The 23,939-nt window shown below is 34.9% G+C and overlaps 1 protein-coding gene across 6 annotated transcripts in view; it reads right to left on the bottom strand.

Annotated features, from left to right (window-relative positions):
- Window positions 1–2,203: 2,203 nt before the first annotated feature.
- LOC123321288 (solute carrier family 12 member 6) overlaps window positions 2,204–23,939 on the bottom strand; it is an 82,938-nt gene continuing 61,202 nt past the window's right edge. For 2 of the 6 annotated variants that reach the window (XM_044908752.1, XM_044908753.1), the window contains exons 2-15: window positions 10,774–11,291; window positions 10,325–10,560; window positions 10,076–10,263; window positions 9,702–10,020; window positions 9,137–9,649; window positions 8,888–9,081; window positions 8,657–8,825; window positions 8,199–8,604; window positions 8,038–8,145; window positions 7,426–7,479; window positions 7,063–7,194; window positions 6,185–6,321; window positions 5,824–5,963; window positions 2,204–5,762 (exon numbers count right to left, since the gene is read on the bottom strand). In XM_044908752.1, the coding sequence (XP_044764687.1) occupies window positions 5,671–5,762; window positions 5,824–5,963; window positions 6,185–6,321; window positions 7,063–7,194; window positions 7,426–7,479; window positions 8,038–8,145; window positions 8,199–8,604; window positions 8,657–8,825; window positions 8,888–9,081; window positions 9,137–9,649; window positions 9,702–10,020; window positions 10,076–10,263; window positions 10,325–10,560; window positions 10,774–11,291 (3,206 nt within the window). In that variant the 3' untranslated portion in view covers window positions 2,204–5,670. Of the gene's footprint in view, window positions 5,763–5,823; window positions 5,964–6,184; window positions 6,322–7,062; window positions 7,195–7,425; window positions 7,480–8,037; window positions 8,146–8,198; window positions 8,605–8,656; window positions 8,826–8,887; window positions 9,082–9,136; window positions 9,650–9,701; window positions 10,021–10,075; window positions 10,264–10,324; window positions 10,561–10,773; window positions 11,292–13,537; window positions 13,720–13,775; window positions 14,036–23,939 lie in introns of those variants that run through there. The other 4 variants (XM_044908756.1, XM_044908755.1, XM_044908757.1 and 1 more) reach the window with 4 other exon arrangements.

Here is a 23,939-nt window from a genome sequence, read left to right as displayed (position 1 = left end):
AATCAAAAATCCAACTTTTAGATATTGAAGTGCCGTACATGTTTTCTGGATAATTCGAGGTCCCTGATTCCAAATCTGAGCTCAGTTTTGACGAAAAAAAATTATTTCCACTGCTAGGGCCTTTCAAAGTTGAGGCCCTTCGAAGGGGCGTAAAACGAAAAATAATTCACTTGAAGAAGAACCGATTGCAGTTTCTGATAGAGAAGAGCCTAATTAAACTATATTTCGAATTTCAAGACGATACGAAAAAAAAAGCATTTTCAGCCAAAATTTTTCATCATGGATTGAAGATCATAATAATAGATTGTTTCTAGTCATAATGGAATATTTTCAAGAATGTCTGAAGAACAATGTGCTTTTAATCCTTGATCCAGATTGCGATGGATTGAAGATCAATTGGTCAAATATGTCTCTAGTCATGGCGCAATATTTTCAAGAATGTCTAAAGGAAAACCATTCTCTTTTCATCTTTGCGTCTTGCGTTTTTTTCGATTGGAATCAAAAATCCAACTTTTAGATTTGAAGTGCCGTACATGTTTTCTGGATAATTCGAGGTCCCTGATTCCAAATCTGAGCTCAGATTTGACGAAAAAAAATTATTTCGGCGGCTAGGGCCTTTCAAAGTTGAGGCCCTTCAAAGGGGCGTAAAACGAAAAATAATTCACTTAAAGAAGAACCGATTGCAGTTTCTGATAGAGAAGAGCTAAATTAAAGTATATTTCGAATTTCAAGACGATACAAAAAAAAAAAGCATTTTCGACCAAATTTCCATACATCTGCCCATGAAATCCCACTGAATTCCGAAGAACTGGGAAATTACTGGAAAAAACGAGGAAATAATTTGATTTGAGCCCATTTGGAATACTCCACGTGAAGTGAAAGCAAAAAAAAATCATTAAAATAAAAATTTACTAGTGTTTCTGGAAAAAAATGAGGAAATTATTCGATTTCACCCTATTTGGAAACCCCCACGTGAAGTGAAAGCAAAAAAAAAATTATCAGAGTAAAAATTTCCTTCATAAAATTCCCATGCATATGCCCATGAAATGCCAGCGAAATCCTGTGGGGTCAGAATTAGTAGGCGATTTAGCCGTTAGTTCAGCGTTTTACCGCAAAATTCGGTCAAAATGAACTGAAAATGTGGCGCTGCCGTCGCCCTCTCGGAGCCGGTCGAAATCGGGACGGAATATACGGGGGCAACAAAAAAAGTATTTCGACCGTAATTTATACGGGGGTCGTCCAAAAAGTATTTTCCCGAATTTATACGGGGGGCGGAAAAAAATTTTTTCGTTCAGAATATACGGGGGCCGTTCGAAAAGTAATCCAACCAAACCGACCACTTGATACGTCAAAACAAATATGGCGGAAAACTATTTTTATTATTTTAAAGTTTTTCTGTCAGCATGACGTACGCAGTAGTCGACTAGTCCACTTCAAAGGTCAAGCCACTGGGTGTACTTGACCTCGAAGTGGAAGTCTGCGTGCCCCAAGACAGCTACGGAGTAGCCATCTTCGAGGACTTACCGCTTACAACTTACCACCAATCGCAGATCCATCCATGGCCGCGCACGGGGCCCAAGTGATTCTGCTACTGAAAAGTATTATACTTAAAGGCTGGAGGAGTCGGACAGTGAGTATTATGTAGATGGGTGGTGCCACCTATCAGGTGTTTATTGAACTAGCCTAGGTGGGTAGCAAAACTGAAAAGGAATCTGCACGGCTGCCATAGAATATTCATTGTCAGATCCCAGATGGCGTGCCTATCTACATATCGCTGCTACACTGGAATTATTTCAGGATTGAATTAGATCTTTCCTTCTGTACCTTTCCAATTCAGTACTGAATTACCCAAATTACAAGTTTTCTTGAAATATTTATTCTGTACCTTCACAGGGTCAATTGAGAGGTATTGATTGAATACTAACAAAGTACTGAACCAGTGGACGACTAAACTGAGTTTGCTTCTTCTGATTCTGATTAAAAACACTCTTCAGACATAGAAATCACCTTTATTCATTGATTGGAAGTAACATACAATTTAAGTATTTGAGCATATAATTATTCTATTCAGAGGGAAATAGTTTTTTGAATATCGAAAAATGATTTCATTTCCCTCTTCAAATATTTAGATAGGATAGAGTTGATAAGATTCACTCTATGATACTACTATATAGGTATAAAAAATAATAAATAAAAAGGCTCATCACTATGTATAATTTATTTCATACTTCACCCAATGAACAAATCGTCAAAATAAGGTGTAATCAGATAATGTTAACAGATCAAAATTATCCATCATTCAAAAAGAACCATAAAAAGGAACAACCTCCTTTTGGTTCTTGTGCATTGGAGATCTAATAAAAAATTACTTAAACAATTGAGTTCTTCATATTATTACTAAATGATTCATTCAGAACAAAGCCATCTTCCATTTTGCAGAAAGTTTGAATGAAAAATTATGAGAAGATCTATTGCCCCATGTGAACTATTTCAAGTAGTATCTAGTTGAGTATAAAGATTGAATAAAATCATTTCGTAGAGTTAGTTTCAGCTCAAAAAAATCCGTTAAAATTAGTTCAATACGCAATGGAATATGCTTGCTATATTATATCAGGCTTTTATCGACTGTAAGTGTAAAATGCGTGATATTTTAGAAGCACATCAATGATGAAATGTTGAATATTTAGAAGAAACTCTTAATTTCTTAGTTTTCAAACTATTTTCTTTAGTTTTAAGGTAGGTATACAGTTAAAAAAATTAGAAGTGTATTCTTCAGCGTTCTGATGGTTCAACTGTACCTATGAATATATAAGATTTCTGTGACTTCATATAGTCCACCACGTATTGAATTAATTTCGATAAAAGATTTAGTATTCCTTTGACTTGTGAGTCGTTTTATGAAAGATTCTATCTCTGCTACTCCTGAATGATTTTATTCAATTTGTTGAGATGATGAGCCAATATTTGGTTGTGCTTTGTTCTTCCTGATATGTCGAAAACAATTGGTTTTTAAAATTGTTGGCACTTTTTCAGCATCAACATTGCTGTGGTGTTATTCTTTATTTATTTAGTTATATTGGTCTGGATGATGATTGCGGTTTTGACCAATTCATAATAAAACAATTTCGAAAAGATCCGAATGATATATTGGCGAAAAAAAATCTCTCGCAATAGGAAAAAATTTCAACAATTTTAGATTCATAGTGAAAATATAATATAATAGAAAACGCCACCTTTCTGAGGCACCGTTAAATACGACTAGGTGATGTTCAATGGCGTTATCTAATAGTAACTAATTCAGTGAAATATATAATATATAGATAAATATAAATAGAATTCAATATATCAAGGTACCTTTAAGGCTAGTTGAGATCACTAGTGCACTATCTATGCGCTATTAGCGCGGTCACAGCTTGCTTTAGCTGTCACAATTGTGTACACTTTTGAGCAGTGCCACTGATAGGATAATCCGTTTTCTCAATTTCCATTTAGAGATCGACCGATAATTTCTAGTTATCAAGGAAAACTTTAATAAAAATTAGGGACTAATATTTCAAAGGAACAGCTTTCTATCCACTCCAACAGTTAGTCCTGCGACCAGATTAATGTTGGAGTGCGTCAAAATAATGGGCTACAAACGATTTTTGGCTTCGATCAAAATCTCTAATGGTGCGGTATATGAAGACATCAAATCATTATAAGGGTCTCGAAACGAACCAATTTATTACTTCATGGGTGAAATTATCAGTAGACCACAGCATAATTTTAGTATATAAAGATTGTACATTTGAAACAGGCTTTGAATTTTGATTACCCACACATCACAGAAATACAAAATGCCCCATTTTTTGTGACATTCATATCTGAATGGCACTTTAACGCCATCATTGGTGGTCTCAAATTTAATTTCGAAAATGTCACACTAAAATGGGACACTCATATGAACATTTAAGTACTCATATATGTGTGCATGCGCGAAGATTTCTTGACCATGTCAATATGAGCAAATTTTTTACGATCTAAACTTCTAAGTTCTAACAACATTTAGTGCTCTATATTTCAAAACAACAATATAAATTTCAAAGACATCCATTTATCTAAGACCTACGATATGAGGGGCGAATTGTTTCGAATCAAAAATACCTATATATGTATTCGATATACATAAAACAGTACATAAATATTAAAAGATTTACACACGTAAATAAAATCAAGACTTTTAGTTACAAGTTTAGACAGAACAAATAACGAATGTGAAAGGATTAAAAGTAATATTGAAAAAGAAGGAACACTAGTAGAAGCCTTCTTTATCATAATGGGGTTTTTGAATGTTCATTATGTGTTCTCTTTTCTGGAGTATATACACAATTTTTTTTGACAAAAAGGGCGAGTATAGAAATATATTGGTTATTATATTTATATATCTATATTTTATCAATTATACATTTTATGTCCCCAAAGTATGAGTTCACTGGAAATACCGTCAAACTGTTTCCTTTCATTGCAAATCCTTCATATTCCTTGGAAGGAATAGTTGTAGTCAAAAGAGAATGAATTTCAATGATAGATTATCTTCATGTATTCTGATCATCAAGAAAATTGATCAGTATAATAATTGGCAATCCGCCCCTGTATATATTATAATAAACTATCACTTCATAATTTGACATATAAATACAGTAATTTATATTAATATTGCTCAGTTAATGTCCTTAGTTTAATAGGTTCATAACTATTAAATTACTTCATATATGTATCTACTTAGAACTGAAAGGTACTTATATTTTTAGATGTATACAATGCGACAATTTTACTGATCGAAAGTGACTAAATTCTGAATTGTGACTATAATATCGAATGACGCATTGTCACAGTGTTAAATCGAATGAGAGATGAAGATTTCTGATAGTTTAAGTGGTACATTCGAATATCTAAGACTCTTTGGCACTTAGGATCCTTACAATCCACCGAGAGCTAAAACTGCAAAACCTAATATTGATACTGTTCTATCCATTCTAATAATCTTTCATGTAGACCCAATATACTCGAAATTTATCAAGTACCTACACTTGAAATTTTCAGTACTCAATTCCAAACAGATTGCTTCGTTACATTCACGCATTTTTTATTGGAAAAAACATGTATTCATATCAGCGCAGTTCCTTGAATATGAGAAGGGCTCAGTCAAGAATAGTTACTTGATAAAGATTGATATAGATCAAGACACAAGTTAATACTTTGGGTAAGATTAAGCTTCTTGTTTTAATTCAGGTTACATATAATAGTCAGCTACTTCTATCTTCATTCTGGAAACTGTTGAAGTACGTTTTGATTTTACACATTGGCTTTCAGTATGACTGGACAAAAAATCACGTAAAAGCTGTCAACTGCATTACCGGATCCATCTACTTTCTAACTCTTCCAATTAAATATATATTTATCAATCTTACTTGGACCAACAAACTCATATGAGTGGTATAAAGACAACCTGGAATCAATAACATACAAAACGAACTAACAAAAACGGTTCGATAAAATCACTATCTTATTTACTATTTTACTCTCCAGTATTTCTTTGGAAACTTTACCTAACCAGAGGGAAAGTTTATCAAATGATTAGCTAAAGTCAGTTTCGTGATTTAAAAATCGGACAAAAATTGGTGTCACAGATTATGAGTAGATGGTGATAACTTCCTGTCCACCCCCTCTCACCATGAGAACTCTCTCTAGGCCTTCGGTGAGCACCTCAAGGAATTCCATGTCTACAATAATGGACAACAATAAATATTCTTGTTGAGTTTAGTCATTTCGTCCTGTACTCACAGTTGGATTCTCTCTCCAATTTGGTGTCTTTTGGTGGACCGGGCAAGTTCAAAATAACTAATTGAGCATCGTGAGAACGATTCACTATCACTTCGTTCAGTTTGACTGCAGTGTGCATTCTCCTGACATTTCCTTCATCCCTGTAAAAAAATGTGTGAGGGCTAGTTGACAAAAACAACACCAAATTTCGAAATTTTTGCTTTGGAGACGTTATAGGAAGTTCAAACAGGTTTTGTCCCATCCTATCAATAGACATACTCTAAAACTGGTTGAGAAGCAACCTATGCACTTGAGAATTACTGAACTTAGCTTCGAAATCGATAACCTAGGACCTTAGGAAAATGAAAGTAAGACTGCTTACGGTGTAATCTTGGTTGGTTTCTTTTCTTCCTCCGCTGAATCATATTTCTTCTCATCGTTACATTCCTTCTCTGAAGGGTCTTCCTTCTCACTGGTTGAATTATCACAATCGCCTGGTTTTTCATCTCGATTCACTGGCTGGAAAGGTTTGAACATCAACCGACTAAACCTATCAGTTATCTCAAACTTTTACTGATTTATAAAAAGATTGAAGACTTAAGTAATCCTCGATAATTTGTCGAAAAATGGAAATGTAATCATTCGGCGCATGCGGAATACTTTATTGTTACTTAGTCAAGAAAATCGATTTTATATGTTATGACAATGTAGTCCAGATTGACTGAACATCGCAGAATCCACATATAAGTAGTTCACAGGGTCAGTCTTTGACTCGTACAAATATCTTGACAGTAGATTCTTGAGCTCAAAAAAAAACACTTTTTTCCTATAGCATTTTTTCCGATTCGGCCCTGATAAAAAGATATAGCCATTTTAAGTTTTCATAATGAGCTGTGCCACCCCTGGAAAAACAGAAAAACCTTCAGAATAACTAGCTAAGTCTGTGACACTACACATCTGTGGATCTTTTAGAAAGAGTTGCAGTCGGTCAAAGTACCCAATTTTTCGAATTTCACTGATATTATTTTATTTTTGAACATGAAGTGTTTCTTTTGACCTAAAGAATCTACTGTTAAAATAATAGAAATATTTGTATGGGTCAAAGACTCACCCTGTATAGTATACTATATGAAATATGAGTAGCTTTCGATCATTGTTCGGATCTTGATTGCGCATATGTGAAAATCGATTAACTATCGAAGTTTTCCCTAGATAGGTACTAAATACGTGAAACGATAGAAAGAACTAAGTGAAACAAACCTCATTTGTTGGTTCAGCCTCACAATTCTTGTTGTCCTTCGGTGGTTCCTCGCCTCCAGAACCTGGTTCTTGGAATCTTACCTTCGAGGCTATCTTTGGATCCTGATGATGCTGATCTACTATAGACTGTACCTTTATGTGAAAAAAAAGGTATGAATTCGAAATAAACACTAAAATTCGTTGCGGCTATAATAAAATGGATAATGATGATACGATGACATAAACGCAGTGATATAACCCTAAGGGAAGAATATAGCAAATGGGCGATGATGTGAGAATGATGAAATTCTAGGCGAATGTAAAAATAAATAGAATCGTGCACAAATCAATGCGTAATTCATCAATACGACGGTTTTTTTTTACCAGTGGTAGATTTTCTTTGGTTGAGATCTCGTTGAAATCCGCCAGTGACTGAACCTTGCAGTGAAAATAAACATTTTCGTTACATTTCCTTCAGAAAATGGTCAATATAACACCTAAGTTAGAAGATCGTATGGTTCCTGGTACGCATGATCTATACTGAATCAATGTATGTACACTAAATTATATGATTTTTCACTGAAACGAATTCATAAACCACTACACTCCCTGCGTTAGAAAAATGAAACCTTCAGGTCATCTTTATATGACCCAAAAGTTTGCACATGGTCCATAATTTTTTTCTATACAAGCTATCGATAGGATAGACAATGGGCATATCCTTAAAATATTTTCTTTTCATATGTATACAAGATGTCTTAAAACAAAATACACCCACAGACCATGTGCATCTTGCATTTTTGGTTTCTCCATCTGAGTACGTGGCATGGATTAAATTTTTTATCAATTGATTTTATGTGGCAGAACAGAAATTTTGAGATAATTCAATATATTCTAAATTTTTTCACTTAACATACTTTCCCAGTAGACTCATGCTCAAGAACCACACGACTATCAATGTTATATAGTATTTCATGGTTGTTCTCCATGACTTACAAGGCCTAAGCTTTCCTTCTTGTTCAACTGAAGCTCTCGCAGCATCTGATTACGTTGCTCCATCATCAATGTCCGTTCATAAGTGTAGGCGGATATGTCACTGTCCATCTACAAAAATACCTCGAAATTATTGCATAAAACAATTCGGGAGTAAACCTAACCATTTCCACCACTTCTACTTCTGCGGCAATTCTCAGATGGTACAAGAAAGTCTTCAAATCCTTCTTCATCTGGATGGAATTGTCCTCAAGTTGGGCAACAGTGAATATCCGCATCTTACAGTTCTTCCAGGTTCGGTGTTGTTTCAACAAGAACGGAAGTAACATCAGCAAGCCACCATCATGAACGATCCACCAGATGTCGATGTTTCCAACAACTTTGTCTGTGGAATTCGGGAAGAAGTTGATGCCTTTGGGGACTAACAAGGCCATATGGGCAGCAGTTACATTACGGACTGTCTGTAGGAAAACCTGCCATGTTCTTTCGTCTTCAGACTGACGCCACCCGTAGGGCCAACCTAAGATGACGGTATTCGGTTTCATCCCACCAAGACCTGTCGTTTGGACTCTGGAAAAATTACATTACACTCCCTTCTACTCCCCTTATTGATCAGTCTTACAAGTGAGATAACCCATCGCTAATATTTCGAGCCACCAGGATGTCCACGAAACCTTTCACTTTTTCCTCATCCATAGTTTTCCTCAAGCTTTGCTTGGCAGCCATTGCTTCTCCATAGGACCTAGTGTAATCCCCGTGGATGACCGAAGCACAAACCGTCAGACCTTTACCTGAAAACCACAAAACAAGATTGAGCCCAAGAATGGTCACGTTAGTTTTTAACTGTATTCACCTGCTTTCAACTGGGAAGCGAACGAAAACAGTTTTCTATATTTTGGTACGTAATCTGAGGTCAGTTTGACCAAGATGAGAATTTGAGGCCGCCAGTTCTTGGTGTGAGGAGGTCCTTCGTCTAGACGGAGCAAGGAGTATCTTGCCGCCGACAGAGCCATACCCCTGATACCATCACCCCATTCTTTCTCAGCTCTAGAAGGAAGAGTTAATTTAATATCATGTTCAGAAAGTACCGGAGTTAACTCACCCTCTATATTCGATGTATTTGTAGATCATACCAGCCATACCCATAGCGATAAGGGCATAATACCATGAGGTCATAAACATAATAGCTACACACAGGGATAAACCAATGAAGGATAAAGACCAGTGGTAGTATTTGAACCTGGGTCGCCAGTTTGGTGTTCTGAGAAGGGTTTGCAGGGCACAGGCCAGGTTCACGAAGCCGTAACACATCAAGAAAAACATTGACAACAATGGTGCCAGATAATCGACGTTGCCCAGTAAAATACCACATTGGCAAATCAGTAGCGTGAGAACCAAGGCTCTTGTTGGTTCTCCTCTGCTTGAAGAAACAGCGAATGGCGTTAGAAAGGGTATGATTCCATCTTTCGCAATAGCCTGCAGCAGACGCGGTGCTCCTGTCAGCGATTGTAGACCCGCACCTAACGTCGACAAAAAGGACCCTATGAGGATTACCCATTGGTTTGGCCAAGCCATGTTTGCAACCACCAATTTACCACCTATGGAAACACCAAACCTAAAAATTTCACTGTGAGTAAAAACGAACTTTCACTCAGCGTTTCACTTACTTATCTCTAAGGAGCAGATTATCAACTGTACCAGCGAATAAAAGAACACAAGATAAATATACGGTAGATGTTGTTAAAATGGCGCAAATGGTTCCGATTGGAATTGACTTCTGGGCGTCTGCTAAATCACCAGATCTGTTCGAGCCAGCCATGATACCAGTTACAGAGGGGAAAAAGATGCCGATCAGGAGGGTGAATGAGGTTGTGATGTCGGCGTAAACTTGATTGTAGGTGGGTCCTTCCATCTTCTCGATGTCTTCTGGAGCTTTGGTTTGCGCGATATATTGACCATTCTCCAGAAAACTATCGTAAATGTTGTCTGGAAACAAGTTGTAATGGGGTTATATTAAAGTGGCAAACATCGAAGAACTTACCGAAGAAAACTCCTGAAGATAAACCCTTGATACCACGGACAATGTGGGTATCGTGTTCACGGAAATAAGTATCGCAAGAGGTGATGCTATCGTTAGTGCAATATATCTTCCTAAGAAAACCAGTTGCATTTTTATGACAATCGTTTATATTTTCTAATTGTAACAGGCGTTTTCCAAGAACACATAGGCTGTAATCAAAGATAAAATCAGCATTGAACGCATATGGAAGTTCAGTCTTTCAATTCTTACAATAAGTTATCATTTCCATTGATGTTGTAGAAGATACCAATATACACAGCCAGAATTGAAAAGATGACACACGCCAGAGCTACTGTTGCAAATTTGTTCACGAATTTCACCCCAATGAACACAATAGTGCCCATCACCAACAACAAACCCGTTCCATAAACTCTGAAGTTATTGTACATCGCACTGGGGTCTTTATTGACATCGCCAAATATTGACAAACCTGGAGCCATATATGTCTGGAAAAGAAGCATTCCTTTTTGCTAACTACGAAGTAAGACATGAAGAATGGAAGGGAAAAATGTTGGAGAGGAACGAACAAATGACACCAAATCAGTGCAGACTTGAGTGCAATTCACTCAGTCCCAGGCTGAACCAAAGCTGAGTAAAGAACAGCCTGGTTAAACCAATAACTCTACCACCTTTTGGTGTCGATTCCTGTGGGAACTTACCAGTATAATTTCGACAGCACCGACGATGTACATTGCTGCAGCAAGCGTTGTACCGGTATAGAACAACATACCAACAGCGCCTCCGAACTCTGGACCGAGGGACCTTGATATCATGAAGTAACTTCCACCACCAGGCACAACACCGTTTGTAGCAATAGCGGACATCGAGATTGCTGTCAACATGGTCACGCAACAGCAGCATAAGACGATGAGGAAACCTTGCAGCGCGCCAGCTGTACCAACAACCCAGGTCAACCGAATGAAAAGTATTACGCCGAAGATGTTCTGGATGCAGGGTAGGTACACCCCTATCAGGGTGCCCATCCGAGCACCACCGGGTGCAGGTCTGGCATCGGGGTCGTTAGATGCTGGGGGAATGGTGTTGGAGTAGTTGGCCAGGGAGCTGATGAGGGTTGAGATACGCGGTCGGTCTTCCATTTCTTCCGAGTAAAGGTACAGGTTGGTCTCGTAACCTGATACCTTATCGGACACAAGGTTTTGGTCTTCGCCTCCATCTCCTGCAAGAAACAGTTTGGGTTATGAACGGAAAAAGGTGGGGGTGTGTTATCATTTTTCCCAAATATGTCTGAAGGAATTCAAGATTTTGGGCTGAAATGGTCTCAACCGATTGAGTTGACCTGAGTGGCCTTGAACACTCTATTTCCGAAAAAAAGCACTAGGAACTCGAAATTGAATGCTGATCCAGTTGAATTGAACTCAGACGGTGGTTGAAGAGTCTTCCGTACTTATTTACGGTTTTGTGGAAAAATGCCAGAACAGGTCAATCTTAAATATCTTACATATAAATTTACGCAACTTTCATAATTGAATTTGTCACCTAGCCTCTACTTGGGGTGAAGAATAAGGGCTTTAGCCTACTTGAAGCTATTTCAGATATTGGAGTTCATTGGAGCTCTGGAACTTGATGAAAGCAAATGGAAGTTATCTTCTAAATAGTCTTCTAGGCTAGATAACAGGGTTCTGTGTCCATCAAGATCGAGAATATCTTCTTCTTGAATAGTTTGTGGTTTGTTGTTGTTTTTGTAATTGAGTTTCAAATGGCAACCCTATCTTTTGTGCCAGAAATGGATAGACTTTTTGTTGTTGAGGATTATTTGATGGTCATTGCTGTTTTTTTTTATCAACCCTTTTTCTATCATAGGGATGAATTGGATCTGAATTTTCACGTATTGTTATGTCAGAAATATTTTCAGTATTATTATTTCCTCTGAGATCATTCTTTGAAATAGGTACAAAAATAACAAAATAACAAGTCTCTGCAATCTAATCTAAATTAAAAAAAAAAATGAACAAAACGAGTATCACGTTCATTTGCTTTATTAGTATTCAGTTCGTTTTCGTGAGCTGAAATTTGCAAAAACAAAAGTCATTCCGATAAAGAAATACATTTCCATTTATTTTTTTAATTGCGATTTTCATTTGAGGTAATTTATCAATTGATATCCTATGAAAAACGCACACACTTCAACAACCATTCCTAAACTGTATATCATTGACCACAAAAAACGTGAAAACTCCAATTCGATTAGTTTAATCATTTTACCCCTACTTAATAAAAAAAAAGGTTAAAAAAACCGTCCCCATCCTCCTTCACAAAAAGTTAGGGTTGCTATTTCAAAAAACTCAACTTCAACTACCCTCCACCTATCCTAGAGGGTGAATGACAAATTCTCGAATTGTAGCTGCGTAATTTTAAATAAGAATTGACCCATTCAGGAATTTTTCTACAAAGTAGAGAATACAGAAATTTTGAGTTTTGTTCGTTTTTTTTTACTCACTCTGTATGTGAAGAATCATAATGGTATTTGAGGAGATGAAAATTAAACATCAATTATATATGGGGGAGGGTAGAAAAGTCCGGCATTTTCAGTTTTGCCATTTAAAAAGTCTCGAAATTATTGCAATATTCACTATTGAAAGAACAAAATAATTTTGAGACACAGCCAAGTCTTGAACGTTATAAGCAGTTGAGCTCAATTTTTCAAAAATTTTTTTTATATACATTTAACATATTATTTTGTAATTGACCATGAAAAAATTATAAACAACTTTTTTATTATTATTTAATTATAATTTTCGTTTTGAGACATGTATATTAAAAAAAAATATTGATCATTAAAAAAATGATGAACCTCTCGATATTCTTTATTATTATCAGTTACTTTTATTATCTATAAATTTTATTTTTGCCCCATAGCACGAGTGTAGCAGAAAATTATAAACAAATTCCTCTTGACATTACATTTTAAAACTGCCTGAATTATTTCAGAGTCAGATTTCTTCATTCCTGAATAAGTTGATGTTTCTTCAATATTTTTTTTTAACGATAAGGATACAATTTCAATTGTTGAATTTATTTGAAGTTAGTGAGGAATGAAAAGGATCTGTCATTATTTATGTTTTGCAGCATGAAATTAAGTAGATAAGTAATGATTCACAAGTGAAGAACTGAAGGTGTGAAAATTGAGCATATGTTAAATATTTATTCAATGGAAGTACTCGAAGGGTGATATTATAAATGAAATAAAATTATGTTAATAAACGGATCATGTAAAACCAGCAAACCCCAAGGAACACCAATGTTGTATACTTGTATACAGAGCTATGATTTACTCTGTATAATTTAATGTTCGTGAGAGAATTGAATTGGAGAATTCGACTGATTTTTTTTAATTCACAATCATACGTTTCAAATAAAGTTATCAAAAATGGATATTGAAAAGAAAGAGTCCTATATACGCACTTACTCTTTTATACTCGTGCATAACCACTTCTTATTTGAGTTGAGGAAACCGAGGAAATGGAAAAGTAATTTATAGTTTCCTCCAATTTCAACGAAACGGCACACTTTAACAGACTTTTCTCGGTTGACTTGTGAAGAAAATGAAACATGTCCTTCCAGGTTGACATTGGAGGGAAACATATTGAATGAAATCGATAAAACCAGTTAATCTTTATGCGTTTACCCTTATGATACTTACGTTTTAGTAATGGCATCGATGTAACATTGATAAATTAATTTTATCTTTCATCCAGAAAAACACAGTTTTATTTACTCGAGGGAAGGAATTACATGTTTTCTCTGTTTTGAGATGATCAAGTATGCAGTTGAAAAGCTTTTCGTGCCGGATGGATATGAATTATGAAAGATGAAGCCGGATAACATCAGCAGTGGCGTATAGGGGTTTTCTTTAAACCTTTATTAATTAGTTCATTATTAATTGCTTCGAGACCAAGCCGAGAGCTGGACAATAACTGTAGCGAAATATTTATTTTTGAATTTTGGTTTTCTATAATATACAGGTGTCCCAAAACTAAACGTTAAGTAAGGAAATGGTGATCTTCCAGTTATTCAGACCTATAAAAGATTTTTGAGCAGTGTTATTCAAAATACAATCGACAATGCGACAACAAATCTTCACTTTTTTGAATTTTTTCATATTATTCAACACTGATTAACCCTTCTTTGGATTTCAGTTTAATGTCTCTGGTACCACTACACATCAACTAATTATTTGAATTCCTTGAAAATTAAAAACTGTTAGAAAGCCCATTCAATTGAAAAACTTTCTTGTCTTTTTCAAGTTTTTGATGAAAAGTAAAATAGAATTTTATTTTGTTGATCACAGGTGGCTGACGTTCATTCCCAATTTTAGATTTTTTCCAAAATCTTGAGGTATACTTTTCAAGGAATTCAAACATACGGTTGATGTTTAGTGGTTCTGAAGAAACCCTGTAAAGATGTGAAATATCAAAATCAGTTCGAAACTCGCTCAGGTCATATAATTACTTATACAGGGCGAGTCTCTGACTCCTACAAATATTTTATCAGCAGATTCTTGAAACACCTTTTTCCTTTACCATTTTTTCGAGAATCGGCTCGGTTTGAAAGATACAGACTGTCGAAAAACCATAAAAAATGTGATTTTCAGTTCTATCTGACGAACGGTTTTATCGAATGAAATGAATTTCTCATTATTGCCATTACGTACCATAAAAATAGCAAAAATTCAAAGAACCCAACTCATGAAACTAGGTTGGACGCTATCTAATGAATATTTGAACGTTTCGTTAAATAAAAGAATTCCTTATATATTCTCGTATTTCGTTTTTGAGTGATTTGATGGTGGAAAACTGAAAATATCTGTGGAATTCGAAGAATTGGGTACCTTAATGCAACTCTTTTTAAAAGTGTCACAGAATTAGCTAGTTATTCTGAAGGTTATTCTGTTTTTCCAGGAGTGGCATTGCTCATTATGAAAACTTAAAATGGCTATATATTTTCATCAGGACCGAATCAGAAAAAATGGTATGGGAAAAAAGTGTTTCTTTTGACCTCAAGATACTACTGATGATGAATAACTTGATGAGATCACAACATAAATGCTAGAAATGACGAATTAATATACAGAATATTCCAGACTGAATAGATAAGCCTGAAACGAATGAAAGTAGAGTAGTTTGGCACTCCTAATGAAATACAAAAAAGTTTTTACGTTTCTTTTATCACCTTCACAGATAAATTGAATACATAAGTTTTACTGTAATTTGATGTTGTTCGTAGGATATATGTACATCAAATCGTAAGAAAAGCTACACTGTCATTTGTTGGAAGAAGAATTTTAAACTCAATTCAACTCTAAGCATTTTCAATCGAAATTGAAAGAAGAATTAAGATTAAAGCGAGGCAAAAAGACTCCTTTATGTCCCACATTCATGATGAACCACCCTCAATAGGTAGTTCAGTAAATAATTTTTTTTTCGAGGCATTACTTTCAGTACTTTCACTGCAAGGAATCTTTGCTCGGTTGTTTCATTTTGAGGTAGTTCGTTCAGCAACTCAAAACCCTGAAACTCGGAGCTATTTTGTGTTTTTTTGATTGGGTGTTGTGACTAGAAGGAGTACCAATTAATTTCATGTTGAAAGGACTCTGTTTTGTCAGTTTTGTACAGCAAAGAATTGAGTACCGAATGCAACTCTTTTGAAAAGATCTACAGATGTGTAGTAGTCACAGATTAAGCTAGCTATTCTAAGGTAATTATGTTTTTCCAGATGTGGCATAGCTCATTATGAGAACTATTGCTATATATTTTATCAGGGTCGAATCAGAAAAAATGGTATTGGAAAAAAGTGTTTCTTTTGACCTCAAGAATCTACTGTTAATATATTTGTACGAGTATGTAACTAATTAAATAACTTGATGAGTTCGCAACACAAATGCAACATAAATTGTGACTAGAGAGAGTACCAATTAATTTCAAGTTGAAAAGACACTGTTTTATCAGTTTTGCAAGTTAAGGAAGGTCACAATTGATTTTTCACAAACGAACATTTTGTAGACAAGAATCGACAACTTTTGAAACGGTCACGAACTTCCTCAACTTTCGTAGAGCAGTATATGTGGATTGCTGGCCACGTTAAAAAATGTTATTCAGCGAATAGCTCTCTGTAGCTATTATTCCTCATATGTTCAAAAATTAACAGTATCTGTGAAATTTTAAAAATTGGGTACTTTGGCTGAATACAACTATGTTCATAAGATCCACAGATGTGAGTGTCGCAGATTTAGTTAGTTATTCGGGAGGTAATTCTGTTTTCCAGGGGTGGCACAGCTCATTATGAAAATTTTAAATGGCTATATCTTTTTATCAGGTCCGAATCGGAAAAAATGGTATAGGAAGAAAGTATTTCTTTTTACCACAAGAATCTAACGTTGAAATATTTGTACGAGTCAAAGACTCACCCTGTATTATATTGAGGTTGATATATTGCTGAGGCTGAAGTGTTAAATTTCCAGTCTATTGTATCAGCATCCAGGTAAGGGCCCAAAGTTTTTTTTTGCAAGAATTGTTGATGCTCTTGATGAATGATTATAATTGACTGATATTTTAATCGAGTACTTTAATACATTGCGAATATAGATTGGAAAAAACGCAAAAACTGCTAGAGCTGACTGAAATTCGTTAATACACCAATAATAACGCAAAAATGTGTTATTTTATCGAGAGTAGATCGTAGTAGAAATATTCCTCGGTTTCAGAAAGAGCGAAGAAACGAGAATGAATAATGTAAGGGGGAAAACGGCTTTTCGTGATCGACAACGTGCAAATCCCAAAATCACCAGAATTGCTTCCGTTCCCCCCTTTTAATTGTACTTTTTTTCCGGATTCTCGCAACTTTGGGAATTACAATCGTCTCGTTCTGGACATTTCGCTCGGGAAATTTAAGAAGATTAAGATGCATTAAACTATGTATTTTCCTTCGGGGGAAGACGGCGTTCAGACATCAAAAGGGTATAAAGTTCATCAAATCCTTCCATAGGAGCTCGTATTTCCAGTAGACTGTATAAAGCCACACATAATGTGTCACCACGAGATTAAATAGGTCGCGTTGATTATGTAGAGCCGGCATTAAAGTATTAAATTCTCCCGACTTGTTATTTTGTTGGGGATATGAAATAAGAACGATGGAATTCTACCGCAATTGCCCACCATTATTTTCTCTTTTGCGTTAAATCCACTATGAGCGTCCAGTATATCACCAAAACGACTCATTTTTTACGTTTCAAGAACTCACAGACGCATTCAATTACTTACGAGAATTTTGTTCGAATTTTAAAATGGACAAAAACTCGGATTTTTCATCGAGGACTTGAAGATTCAAAGAGATCTATAAGAGCTATCGCTGGAGTATCAGAGCGAGCCAGCTACAGAGAGCTATTCGCTGAATAACATTTTTTAACGTGGCCAGCAATAAACATATACTGCTCCACGAAAGTTGAGGAAGTTTGTGACCGTTTCAAAAGTTGCTGATTCTTGTCTACGAAATGTTCGTTTATGAAAAATCAATTGTGACCTTCCTTAACTTGCAAAACTGATAAAACAGTGTCTTTTCAACTTGAAATTAATTGGTACTCCTTCTAGTCACAACACCCAATCAAAAGAACACAAAATAGCTTCGATTTTCAGGGTTTTGAGTTGCTGAACGAACTACCTCAAAATGAAACAACCGAGCAGAGATTCCTTGGAGTGAAAGTACTGAAAGTATTGCCTCGAAAAAAGTTTAATCTCCTGAACTACCTATTGAGGGTGGTTCAGCATGAATGTGGGACATAAAGGAGTCTTTTTGCCCCGCTTTCATCTTGATTGTTCCTTAAATTTCGATTGAAAATGCTTAGAGTTGAATTGAGTTTAAAATTCTTCTTCCAACGAATGACAGTGTAGCTTTTCTTACGATTTGATGTACATATATCCTACGAACAACATCAAACGACAGTATAACTTATGTATTCAATTTATTTGTGAAGGTGATAAAAGTAACGTAAAAACTTTTTTGTATTTCATTCGGAGTGCCAAACTACTCTACTTTCATTCGTTTCAGGCTTATCTATTCAGTCTGGAATATTCTGTATATTAATTCATCATTCCTAGCATTTATGTTGACAACTCATCAAGTTATTCAATTAGTTACATACTCGTACAAATATTCTAACAGTAGATTCTTGAAGTCAAAAGAAACACTTTTTTCCAATACCATTTTTTCTGATTCGACCCTGACAAAATATATAGCAATTTTAAGTTTTCATAATGAGCTGTTCCACCTCTGGAAAAACATAATTACTTTAGAATAACCAGCTTAATCTGTGAAACTACACATCTGTAGATCTTTTAAAAAGAGTTGCATTCGATACCCAATTCTTCGCTGTACAAAACTGACAAAACGGAGTCTTTTCAACATGAAATTAATTGGTACCCCTTCTAGTCACAACATCCAATCAAAAGAACACAAAATAGCTTCGATTTTCAGGGTTTTGAGTTGCTGAACGAACTACCTCAAAATGAAACAACCGAGCAGAGATTCCTAGAAGTGAAAGTACTGAAAGTATTGCCTCGAAAAAAGTTTAATCTCCTGAACTACCCATTGAGGGTGGTTCATCATGAATGTGGGACATAAAGGAGTCTTTTTGCCTCGCTTTCATCTTGATTCTTCTTTCAATTTCGATTGAAAATGCTTAGAGTTGAATTGAGTTTGAAATTCTTCTTCCAACGAATGACAGTGTAGCTTTTTTTACGATTTGATGTACATATATCCTACGAACCAACATCAAATGACAGTAAAACTGTATTCAATTTATTTGTGAAGGTGATAAAAGGAACATAAAAACTTTTTTGTATTTCATTCGGAGTGCCAAACTACTCTACTTTCATTCGTTTCAGGCTTATCTATTCAGTCTGGAATATTCTGTGTATTAATTCATCATTCCTAGCATTTATGTTGTGAACTCATCAAGTTATTCATCATCAGTAGTATCTTGAGGTCAAAAGAAACACTTTTTTCCCATATCATTTTTTCTGATTCGGTCCTGATAAAAATATATAGCCATTTTAAGTTTTCATAATAAGGAATGCCACTCCTGGAAAAACAGAATAACCTTCAGAATAACTAGCTAATTCTGTGACACTTTTAAAAAGAGTTGCATTAAGGTACCCAATTCTTCGAATTCCACAGATATTTTCAGTTTTCCAACATCAAATTACTCAAAAACGAAATACGAGAATATATAAGGAATACTTTTATTTTACGAAACGTTCAAATATTCATTAGATAGCGTCCAACTTAGTTTCAAGAGTTTGGTTCTTTGAATTTTTGTTATTTTTATGGTACGTAATGAGAAAACTGGAAGACGTGGGTAATATCTTGTATTCGAAAAAGATTCATCAAATAAATGAAAAACTATATTTCGAAATCCATTTCATTCGATAAAACCGTTTGTGAGATAGAAATAAAAATATCAATTTTTTAAGGTTTTTCAACAGCCTGTATCTTTTAAACCGAGCCGATTCGGAAAAAATTGTTGAGCTAAAAAGTGTTTCTTTCGACTTCAAGAATCTACTGTTAAAATATTTGTACGAGTCAAAGACTCACCCTGTATATTATTATACGCTATAAGTCTTCCCCCTCGTTTTTTTTTTCATTTTTTCTGGATATATGATATTTCAAAAGAAAGTTTGTTTCAATGCAGAAGGTGCCCTTCAATATAAAAATGTCAGTTTGTTCTGCGAACAAATTCCACATCACTACACTCATACGGAGCAGGTTTTTTTTGCGGAAGTTTTTTTTATCTGTGCGCCTTTCTATCATACGTAGATTTATGGATGGAGCTCCGTTTACATTTCCTCTGCTTATACTCAGATCTGAGGCAGGGAACAGATTGATCTTTTTTGATAACATTCTGTTTCTTGCCGCTGTTTCTTTACACGTCCCATATATTGTTTGGTTCAAAAAGATTTCATTGATTTATCAGAAGAATTCAGAGCGAATCTTTAACTTTGAATACATTCCGTGAATGAAAGACAGTATTTTTGTTGTGAATATGCTCATATTGATCTTTTGATGTTAGAGAATGTTTTACAGCCTGTCTCAAATTTGAGATAATTTTTCTTGAATGGCAATCCTAATTTTAGCCTGAAGCTTGAGCCAAAAAAAAATATTCCACTTGTTTTTTATTGACTGCATCCCCAATAGCTTTAGTTAAAATCTACGAATAACAGTCGATTACCTACGTTAAAAAGATATTTATCAACTAATTCGAAAATGAAAGAATCTGATTCATCTCGATGAAATATGTCAGGCAGTTCAATGCAATGGCAAGAGGTATTTGTTTATCATTTACTGTCAAAAGAAACGTTTGATGAAAATAAGTAGGGTAAAAATCTGAAATATGCAAAGTTCTGTACATTATTGTGGGAAATTAAATTATTCACATTTCGCTTATTCTGTAATCTATATCCACCCCAGATAGTACTTGAGATCTTCTTTCAAACTTCATCTCTTATTTTGAATGATTTTTTATCGGAGAAAATTCTTGAATAGAATGGGAAAAACTTCTCGCTATCTGGAAAATTCGCGAATCCAGCTTAGCGATTTTCTCCAGATAAAAACAGTATAGTCCAATCAAAGTAGGCACTAATAAAGTGCTGAACTGGCAGGTATTGATTGCTAGACCTATCGAATCAAGTATCGAGTACTTTACTTTATATAGGCTACATCTTTTGGACGTGAAACAAGAATACTTTCGGAGGGTGAAGCTAAAATGTGGAAGGAAAGACTCGGACGTAATGGAATCTTCTCTTTTCGTTTCATTACGTCTGAAAATGAACATGTGAGTTAGAACGAGGATGAAATTGAATTTGGAGAGTTTGGAGATTTGCAGTTGAAATAATTAATAAGAAATTTAAGATACTTTGCTGAAAATAATGACACTATGGGAATTTCATTTATTGGTTTATTATTTCTAACGCTTTTTCTTCGAGCGAAGTTTTGGAAAAATCTCAAAAAATACCAGAGCTCTTAGATGTTTCCAACTGTCCATCTAAGAAAATGGGAAATTGAAAACTGGTTGGTGGATTGAAAGGTTATAAAAAACGTTTATTTCTCCTCTAAAAGAATTTTATGACAGAATAGTAGCTTGTTGACTCGTGGAAAATGAAATTACGGTTATTTTTCGGGTTTGTTTTATCGAAATTGCAAATTAAATGGGAGTCGTTATTTATCCAATATGAAATTTATATGCATGAAATCTGCAACATGCAGCATAATAGGTAAATTAACTCTGAATATAACTGACAATATACAGCTTGAATAATATCAATTTAAAATCTGGCATTTTTCGACCTAATTTTATCACTTCATTATTTTAAGCGTGGGAGGGTTGGCCTAGCTGAAATTGACCTCTATTTCATGTTAAAAAAAGACCGAACCAAATCATTTGAATAGAATTATCAATAATTAATTAGATAAGATCACAATACATAGTGCAATTTATTGACAATATTATTATTATATTTTTTAATGAATTTATTTCGTACTACAAATATTAAATTTTCACTGTGAAACTTATGAAGAAATGGGAAGAAGTAAGGGTTAGATTTAGATAATCGAGTAAGCATTTAGATTTCACATATTGTTGAAAAAAATGGAAACTTTTGAAACAGTCTCGAAATATCTGAACATCCCTAACTTTCGTGGAGCAGTATATCGTCAAATCCTATCAGAAAATATTATTATTTCCGGATGTTTACGTTCCATTTGGCAATTTCCATATCCACATTATGGAACCATAACTCTTAGGAGAATGAAGAATTGATTGGGTAGAAATATAGGTCTATCTCTACGTGATTCTGATGGAAAGGGAATATGAGGCACAGCATGCTATGAATTCCATCGAGGGCTGTTATCGAAATTGCTCGAGATCAACCCCATGCGATCGATTTATAGAGTGGAACTGAAAGCAGAGTACGCAAATTTCTCGCGTATGTTCATTTTTTATTACAACACCAACAAGGAATCTAGACTTCGATCTTATACACCAATGATGAAAAATATGTTGATTTCTTGACGAAAAAATATACATGAATACATAAGAATCGAAATTAGACTCTTACTATTTGAAAACTTCATGTAAGAAGACATTCTGAGACTCTAAGTTATTTTATGATATATGCGAGATGTTTCTTTTATTGTGAATGTGCTCGCACAGGTTGATTAGTATTTTGAATTGTCGATTCTTGATGTGAAAAAATGTTATACAGTGTGTCCTAAATTTGCTATATGACGTCTTCCATAATTTTTCAAATGGCAATCCTAATTCTCATGACTATTCTTGAAGGGTGTATCGAGTTACATATACGTACCAAATAACAGAACCTTATTTCTCATTGTCGAAGAGACATTCAACAAATATCGACTAATTCGAAAATTTAAGAATCTGATCAACCTGGTCAATTGGCAATTTGAAAATAATTTTTTGTCAAAACAAAAAGTTCGGTTTAGCTTACGTTGAAAAATCCACAGTTCCAAGTCTTGAGTTAATTAGGAAAGGTGCCTCCAAATGATTTCTGGCCTGTAAATTTCAATATAAATGTTTTTCACCCTTCATTTCACTGTGGTGATTTCAATTCACATCATGTTATGAGGGGCTGTAATGTTAATGATAGAAATAGTATAGCTTTAACTGATTTAATTTGAAAACTTTGAATAACGGTCTTCCACAAGGATCAGTTTAAGCATCCCTTCTTTTCAATTTATATCTGTGTGATATCCTTACTTCTTCTGGGAAATTTATATACGAGGATAATTTTGCCCTCGCATTCCGTCATTCCGATTTTAGAGGTATAGAGAAAAATCCATCTACAAATTTAGAAATTTTGAGGAATTACTGTTTCGAGTGGCATTTGCGTCCTAACCCAAATAAAACCGAGGTTTCGTGTTTCCATTTGAATAATCATCAAAAATATAGAAAATTGAGAGTAGTTTTCGGTAATTCTTTTTTGGAACATAACTGCAATCCAAAATATCTAGCAGTAAAGCTGGATTCCTCGCTAAATTTGAAAGCCCATTTGGAAAATTTGCGTCTTAAGTTGAAAACTAGGAATAATATCCTGCATAAACTAGCTGGTGCTTCATGGGGTGCTGATGCAACTACCCTTCGAACAGCAGACCTAGCTTTGGTTTTTTCAGCTGCTGAATATTGTTGCCCCGTTTGGGTTTTGAGTACTCATGTGCAAAAAATTGATGCACAGCGTACTTTTCTATGAAAATTATAACTGGAACTATTAGATCTTCACCTATTCAATGGTTACCAGTTCTTTCAAACATTGTACTGCCCATATTCGTAGACAGAGTGCAGTTATAAATTCTTGGAATAAAATTAACTCCTCTCCCAACTCATTTCCAATTCTGTCCTATATTCCACAAAATACGATTCCCAGATTGAAGTCGAGTAAACCCTTATGATCCAACTCTTTCCTTAATTCGAATGTAAGGAACAAGGATATTGGACAGCCTTAATAGAATACGTGAACTTTTTTCAACCAAAAATCAGTTAGTGATTCCTCGATTACAGTTCCTGGTTTTGATTTTCCCAGGAAAATATGGTGTATTTTGAATCGTATAAGAACAGGTCGTTGCAATAGTATGTTTTTCCGATGGAATTCAGATAAAAGCCCTATATAGTTGTGAATGCGGGGAACCAGAAGAAACCATAAATCATCTGGTTAATCATTGTCCCATTTATAAATTTTGAGTATGGTTTTAGGGCTATTCATACAGATTCTGAATTTTTTTGAATCGAGTTTTGAATTTT

Source organism: Coccinella septempunctata, chromosome X (assembly GCF_907165205.1).
Source record: "Coccinella septempunctata chromosome X, icCocSept1.1, whole genome shotgun sequence".
Taxonomy (NCBI): domain Eukaryota; kingdom Metazoa; phylum Arthropoda; class Insecta; order Coleoptera; family Coccinellidae; genus Coccinella; species Coccinella septempunctata.
The sequence above is the reverse complement of the archived record's forward strand: the minus strand, read 5'-3'. Positions and strand labels throughout refer to the sequence as shown.